Genomic DNA, 7,922 nt, shown 5'->3' with positions numbered 1-7,922 from the left:
AAGCTTGTTCTAAGTAGGTGCTTTAGACCACTGAGCCATCTCTCCAGCCCAAGATCAAAATTTAATACTGCCACCAAGTATTAAAAGTGAACTTATTACATAGTTAGTTATGAACCACTGACAAAGCTTATGGGAGGGTGAGTGTGTGTGTGTGAGAGAGAGAGAGAGAGAGAGAGAGAGAGAGAGAGAGAGAGAGACTGAGAGAGAGAGACTAAACTGGTTTCCCAGAATCCTCATCTGCTTGAAGAACAGTGCAGAAAGGACTAATTAACCAGGATATTTGGAGAGATGGGGAGGGTGCTATTTGTAGATAAAATCAAATCACGGTTATAACACAGGCAAAATTCAATGCATATCTAATTCAAAAGTGTCCTAATAACTCCAGGACAAAAGTATAGAAACAAAAGCCATCGCAGCAGCGATAACGCAAGAACTTCTTACATTTTCCGTTCCTCAGCTGACCTCACCTTTGTTCCAGGTTCAAAAGAGATGAGAGAGGCCAAACCCACTCACAGCTCAAATCCACTTGTCCATTCCCCTTGCCAACTCATCATTATCTCTGTGTCATGATTCCATGGCTACCACGGCTCCCCCCAGGGTCATCTGGCCACTGTTCTCTGCAGGGACTGTTCCTATATTTGAGGGGTCCTAGAGGGAACATAAATGACTTCCCTGAGAAAACTACACCCCAGTCCCAGCAGCCATGTGGCATTGACTAATTAGCAAGTGTCTCTAAGCAACAGGCACAGCTTCCAACAAGTGGGTGTTTTCACTTCTCTGAGTGGTTTTGTCACTGGTCCTCTATCATCCACGTCTGGATGTAATGGGTTGGCTGCTGCATTTCCTCAAATCTTAGATCCAGCCAGACATGGTGGTGTGTGCCTGTAATTCCAGCACTCAAGAGGGAGGCTGAAGCAGGAGGATGGGCACAAGTTCAAGGCCAGCCGGGCTACATCGCTAAGCTCAATCATTAATAAGATTTACCACTACTTTATGCAGCAATAAGAAAGAAGAGGAGTGAGGGAGATAGCTCAGTAGAATAAGCACTTACCTGGCAAGTACAAGGGTCTGAGTTCAATCTCTGGTTCAAAAAAAAAAAAAAAAGAAGAAGAAGAAGAAGAAAGCGCTGCTGATTATATAATGCAATGCTTATGACTTAGAATTTTCCCACACAATATTCCCTACACCACCATCCCCTGTACATTTCTTTTTTTCCTTCTTTTTTTTTTTTTTTTTTTTTTTTTTTTCTCTTTTTTTTTTTGGCGGAACCAGGGATTGAACTCAGGCCCTTGTGCTTGCCAGGCAAGCACTTGTTCTACTGAGCCATCTCCCTGGCTCCCCCGTACATTTCTTAAGGGAATACTTTAACACCTTCTTTGAGGCCCTGATATGTGTTCTGCTAGTGGGCTGAGACTTTCTCAGCCTTAATAGGTGTCAGCATCAGGTAACCACTGAACACATTTTAAACAGCATTTACACACAGCTCAGGGGCCCCCTGGATTACTCCCTTTGTACATCACCACACGCCTTCTGTGTCGGAGAAGCCTAGGGTTTCACCCTCTGGTGGTTTTAGGCCAATGACCAGCAAGGACTCTGGTTCCACGTACCATGACCATGATCACCAGCCATGGCTGGGTCCAGATGTGGACAGCAGAACCCTCTGGCTGATCATCTCTGCCTCCCTAATATTATTAGGAAAAGTAGGCATGAGTGCAGAATTGCAATGAGCTTCCTCTGTGTAATGCTTCGTTTTCGATTTTTGTTTCTTTCATGCAGACTTCATCATGAAAAGGAGGAAGCCCAAATTGGAGTGAGTTACAAACCTTGTCTCCAACGCAGAAGAGCGGCTGGGCCCCAGCTGGAGGTGAGAGGTGATGGGCTGTGAAAGAGTCCGTGCACACACCCGCTCCTGTCCCTGGCTCTGCCTCCCTCCCTCTCTTCTTCTCTTTCTTACTTCACTTTCCAAGCCGTTTTGCTCCTCTCTCTTTGGACACTCAATGTGCAAAGCTGCTATTGACAGCGATTAGCTTTCCTGGCTATCTGGAGAGACATGAACTGCTGGGACACTCTGCCCAGAGGGACACCGGGTAGGCATCCAGGCTGCTGGGCCTCGCTTGGATGCTGAGCTGTGTGGGGTGAGGGTTCCTCCTTCCCCTCCCCACGCTCCCTCTGTGCAGGGTATAAAGAGTGTCCTTTAGTGTTTTCCAGACTGAATGGGAGAGTCCATGTACAACTGTTATTGCCCGCCTCTGAACAAGCGCAAAAAGAACAGTGCTGGGTATGAGTCACAAACGGTGTTGCTTATTAGATTCACCTTTTTCCCCCTTTGAATGTTTTTTTTTTTTTTTTGGAGTGGGTCTCATTTTAGCTTCTATAGACTATTTCAATCTTTTTGCTTTCTTGCTCTTCTTGAGACATTTTACTTCCCCTCTTTTCTTCCCCCCCCCCCCATACTGGGGATTGAACTCAGGACCCTGCGCTTGCCAGGCAAGCACTTATTCCACTGAACTATCTCCCTGGCCCTTCCTCTCTTTTCAAACACAAGACATAGTAAGGGACCCACAGAGCGGCTATCACTAGAAGGTGAGGGGTATAGCCGTGCCTGGAGCAGGCTTCCCACGACTGGCGGTGCCCACGCCCTGCATCCACACATACCCATCAGGTAACATGTCCTCGCAGACCCAGCTGGGCCCAAACGAGATGTGCTCACAGCTCACCCTCTAGTTTGGGCTGACAACAAAAAGGAGTCCCAGTGAAAGGACTGAAGAGAGACTCTGAGTGTGTGTAAGTGTGCGTGTGTGCATGTGTGTGTGTGTGCACATGTACACCCATGCACATACACACATAAACTTAACCTCCTGGTTCCTGTGAGGTACCCTTCAACTGGTGTGCACTTTGTGAAAAAGTTGGGAAATGTTTTTATTATTATTATTGTTGTTGTTGTTGTTGTTGTTGTTGTTATTATAAAATACACATAAAAGCTACCATCATGATTTTTTAAGTGCATAGTTCTGCAATACTAAATACATTCATACGTTCATACTAAATGCACCCATCACCACCATCCCCCTCCAGAACATTTTTCATCTTGTAAAACTGAAACTCAGCACTCATTGAACAGTAACTCCCTACTCTCCCGACCCCCAGAGCCCCTGGCAACCAGCATCCTACTCGGCTCCGTGATTTCACTGCTCCAGGCAGCTCTGCTGTGGAACACTTGTCTTTTGTGACTGGCTTGTTTCACTTAGCAGAGTGCCCTTCTCCGTACTGTAGTATGCATCAGAGCTTCTCTCCTCTCTGAAGCTAATATTCCATTGTCCGTATCTATCATATTTTGTTTATCAGCACTGTTTCTACATTTTAGGTGTTACGACTAATACCTCTACAGACGTGGGAGTACGAATATCTCTTAAAGGCTCTGTTTTCAATTCTTTGCATTTATGTGCAGCAGTGAGATTGCTGGGCCACGCTCCATTTCTGTATTTAAGCATATGAGAAGCCACCACTGTTTCCATGCCTGCTATACCATTATCCATCCCAACCAACCACACACGAACATTTTAAATTTCCCCATATCCCTATCAACACTTGTTATTTTCGGGTTTTGGTTATTGGGCTGCGGGGACCGGCTTGTTTTGCAGTACTGTGGGTTAAACCTAGGGCTTTGTGCATGCTAGGCAAGTGCTCTACCCCTAACCTACATCTCCAGCCCTGGTTTGTTTTTGTCTTTGTTTTGAGACATAGTGCCACTATGTAGTTCAAGCTAGTTTTGAACACCCCAATGCTAAGCCTACAGGCATGCATTCTACCATGCCTGGCTTTGTGTTATGGCTTTGTTTTTAGTAGTGCCCAACCTTGTGTCTGTGAAGAAACATGTCAATGTAGTTGATCTGCAATCCCTAATGATTAGTGATATCTGTATTTTTCACATATCTATTGGCCATGTGTAAATCTTTTTTTTTTTTTTTGAGAAATATCTATTTAATCAGGAAGGCCAATGTTTATATTTACTGCAGTCTTGTTTACTTCGTAGAATTAACATTTTTGGCAGATGAAAGGTGAAATTCAATGACTCAGGGTCATTGTCTATTGAAGTAGTTTTCAGAGTGAGAAAGAGAGGAGAGGAAGAGATCTAGACAGTGGGGATGAGCTGTTGCTGATTACATGGCTGTCAACTGTCTGCCTTCCAACCAAGAGTGAAGGAAAAAATGTGAAAGAGGTTTAGTACAGTCTTGACATCCTACTTACATAAAAAGGATTTGGGAAACCTGCATATTGTCTAGGGTAGCACGGTGTACCATTTATTAGGAATGTAAAAGTAATAGTTCAGAGAAGGGGACCATATATATTGGGGAGTGTGCTAGTAAGGCCCTTCTGAAACACCCTAATGCCCCCTGCTAGTGTGCTGGCCACGTAGCCCCTTCACTTTTTACACCAACTATCTGTTTTACAGTCTCGCTGTAGTCCCTGTCATTCAACTTTCCCTTCCTTACCATCTGTCACCTCTCGAGTGAAAGCTGGATGAGGACCCGGATCTTACTCGTTCTGTTTCGCTGTATCTAGGTGCTCATAAAATTTGCAGAATTTGGGCCAGGGAGATGGCTCAGTAGCATAAGTGCTTGCCTGGCAAGCACAAGGACCTGAGTTCAATCCACAGTTCTGAAAAAAAAAAAAAAAAAAAAAATTTGCAGAATTGGTGAATCAGCAAAGAAACTTCATTATGATATTCTCTCTGTGCTCATTCCATTTCCTGATGTTTTTGTCTAAGCACAATGAAGAAGAACAGAAGAAAGTCAGTCGATGAGCCCAGCCCAGGACATCTTAAGAACATGCTGGAGGAAGGCGAGTACAGCCCTTTTGTGACTCCGCCCATGCTGGAGAGCAATTTCATTCAGGTAACTAGAGCCCCAAAGGAAGTCGCAATAACTCAAGAATTTAACTTTCTCAAGACAACTGAAAGGTTGAGGGGGTCATTGTTTTAAAAGTGGCAAGGGAATTTGTGGTATCTTGAAGCACATAGTTTTGGAATATTTTTTGTTTGTCTGCTTTATGTATTTAGTACAGGGTCTACAATGTGTTACTATACAGATTGGACTCAGAGTGATCCTCCCATTTTCAGCCTCCCAAGCACTGGAATTACAGACGCATGCCACCACGCCCAGTCTCAATCCCCATCTCAGCGCGCCCTGGGAAAGGGCCCGCATGGCACGTGGGACTGAACTGTGCTTTAGTCCACTGAGCTATCTGGCCAGGCCCAGTCTGGGAATGCTTAAAAATCCTGAAATACTTACAGTGCTAAAGGGACATCTGTTTCTATGTTCCATAAAATCTCTTCTATCCTAGTTGTACCATAATTGTCATTCTACCACATAACCTTCCCAAAGTCACACCAAGTGATTTAGATTTTTTTTTTTTTCTAAATTTTAACTTTAGGGCTGGGGAGACAGCTCAGTAGAATAAGCGCTTGCCTGGCAAGCTCAAGGGTCTGAGTTCAATCCCTGGTTCCACAAAATAAATAAATCTTAACTTTATTCTTCATATACATGTACATGTACATGTATTATATGCATACATATCAACACATACATGTAGTACCATAACAAATTAACAATCATCAAATTAAAATGAAAAAAATTATTCCAAAGGAAATCCAATATTAAAAAAAATAACAAATCCACCTTTTGATGGTTTCTTGGACTTTATGTATTTGTGATTTTTACAATTAGTTACAATTTTACAAAAAGTTACAATTTTTTTGCTGATGCTTTCCAACAAGTCCTTCCTCTCAGAATGGTTGAGAATACGCCAGTTTTAATACATAGTAAGTTATTGTAAGTTAACACATAGTAAGTTATTGGTGAACAAGTAGAAAAACGCTTGGACACTATTATGCACAATGTTGCTAGATCCGTTTTGTATTCTGTTTTTCTTTCTTTTTTTCCTTTTTTTTTTTTTAGTATAGGGTCTCACTATGCAGTTCAGACTCATAGTGACCCTCCTTTCTGAGCCCCCCTGGTGCTGGAATTGCAGGCATGTACCACCACACCCTGAATGGGGCGACACGATGTGCCCGGAATGGCGTGTTATGCAGCACCAGGGATCGAGCTCAGGACCTTGCGTCTGCCAGGCAGAGCTTATGCTGCCAAGCTATCTCCCCAGGCCCCATACTGTATTTTCATTCGTTTGGTTTTTGTTCATTTGTTTAATTGGAGAAGGATTTTTTTTTTTTCCTAGCTCAGGCTGCCTAAGTATGGCTTGTGGAGCTGGGGATCGAACCAGAGTTCCCTGCACCTGAGTTTGCCCAAGCATGCACTTTAAACAACTAAGCTAACCCAGAAGTCCCCTGTATTTCATTTGTGAAGTGAGGAATTGTGAACTCTGAGTGGACATCATTTTTGGATAATAATAACAAAGAATAAACGTGTAGCGCTATAGATTCGATAGTAGGAAATAAGAAGGTACTTAGCAGTAACTTTGAAAATGCTAAAGTGAAAAGTGAAGAATGAGGGCAACAACTCGGTGAAACTTTTCCTTAGCTGGAGTGCATCTGCAGAGCTCGGATTAAGTCAGGCCACCAGGAAAACAACGAAACACACTCTAACCTATTCACTCAGGTTTATCTGGAACACAGTAAGAATTCCAGCATGCATTAGTTGGAGGTTGACTCTACTAGATAGATTCTGTTGTCTGATTACAGGAAGAGGAAACTCTCAGGCTTCCTAGCAGGACATGTTTAACCAAGCAGCAAGCTTATCAAGAGATATGATTAATGGAACGCTTGCTCAGCATGTGGGAGGTGCCGGATGAGAACCCACACATACGTGTGTGAACACACACACATACACAAATCACAAAGTGATTTTTTTAGAACACCCTGTCATAGGGAGGCTTTCAGATGACTTCCTTCTAGAAATTTTAAGAAAAAAAGCATGTGTTACAAACTAGGAATTAAAATGATTTATAGCTCCGAGCTCCTGGGAAATTGTCAGACAGTGTCAGAAAGAAAAGCTTTCTTCTCATATGAATGTACCTATGTCGTGAATGAAATTACATTTTAGCGCATGGAAAAAGTGCCAGCTCGCCCATAACACAATAGTACAATACTCACAAAAAAGAAATAAGAGATTCGAGGGCTGGGGAGATAGCTCAGTGGCATAAGTGCCTGCCTGGCAACCACAAGTTCCTGAGTCTGATCCCCAGTACCAGGAGGAAAGAGAGAGGAAGAAAAGAAATAGGGACCTGAACTCAGCGGTGTGGGCCACAATTACTCCAGAGCTAAACACCGAGCTATCAGCTGTAACCCCAGCACGTCCACGCAGACTCAGCCGATTCCACAGGGGCTACGAGAAAAGTAACAGATACTTTTCCCAAAGTAAGGAGGCTCGCACTTTCATAAATGTGTTCTCTACGTTGACACCTGAGTGCTAGTGTGACCTCTCCAGCCCAGCATATTACAGGCAGGACGCGAAGCCTCCGGAAGCCTGTTCAGCGCTGCTCCAGTGCCATCTCCGTACTTCTTTCCCACCGATTTATTTTAACCTTTCTAGCTATGCCATTTTCAAATCACCTTTTGCACTCTCTAATTACATAATACTTGCACTTCACTGAGCAGAGAGTTGGCAGTCAGTAGATCAGACACAGACCTGTGTCGTAATGTGAAGACGGATCCTTCAAGGTGTGCAACCTCTCCTGATCTCTGTCTTTGGCAACAGCCCACTGAGATTTCTGACTGAGTAGGCTTAAGTGAGAAAGAGGGGCTCTCTTCTTGTTGTTACCCTGTAGCAAGATATCACATCAAAAACAGGGCAGTGACAGCTGCCAATAATACAGGAAACAGTCTCATCCTGATATCCCCTAGTGAGGGGGCTGAAAAATATTCTCCAGAACCACAAGGCCCGGGCCCACGACCCCTGCTGAAATCA

General features: G+C 43.8%; 1 protein-coding gene across 6 annotated transcripts in view; it reads left to right on the top strand.

Annotated features, from left to right (window-relative positions):
• Fam71d (family with sequence similarity 71 member D) overlaps positions 1–7,922 on the top strand; it is a 59,953-nt gene that overhangs the window by 4,098 nt on the left and 47,933 nt on the right. For 5 of the 6 annotated variants that reach the window (XM_023701836.1, XM_023701830.1, XM_023701833.1 and 2 more), the window contains exons 2-3: positions 1,777–1,864; positions 4,769–4,895. In XM_023701836.1, the coding sequence (XP_023557604.1) occupies positions 4,773–4,895 (123 nt within the window). In that variant the 5' untranslated portion in view covers positions 1,777–1,864; positions 4,769–4,772. Of the gene's footprint in view, positions 1–1,776; positions 1,865–4,768; positions 4,896–7,922 lie in introns of those variants that run through there. The other variant, XM_023701838.1, reaches the window with a different exon arrangement.

This window comes from Octodon degus, unplaced genomic scaffold, assembly GCF_000260255.1.
Source record: "Octodon degus isolate 3935 unplaced genomic scaffold, OctDeg1.0 scaffold00007, whole genome shotgun sequence".
NCBI lineage: Eukaryota > Metazoa > Chordata > Mammalia > Rodentia > Octodontidae > Octodon > Octodon degus.
This window is presented reverse-complemented; position numbering and strand designations above follow the sequence as displayed.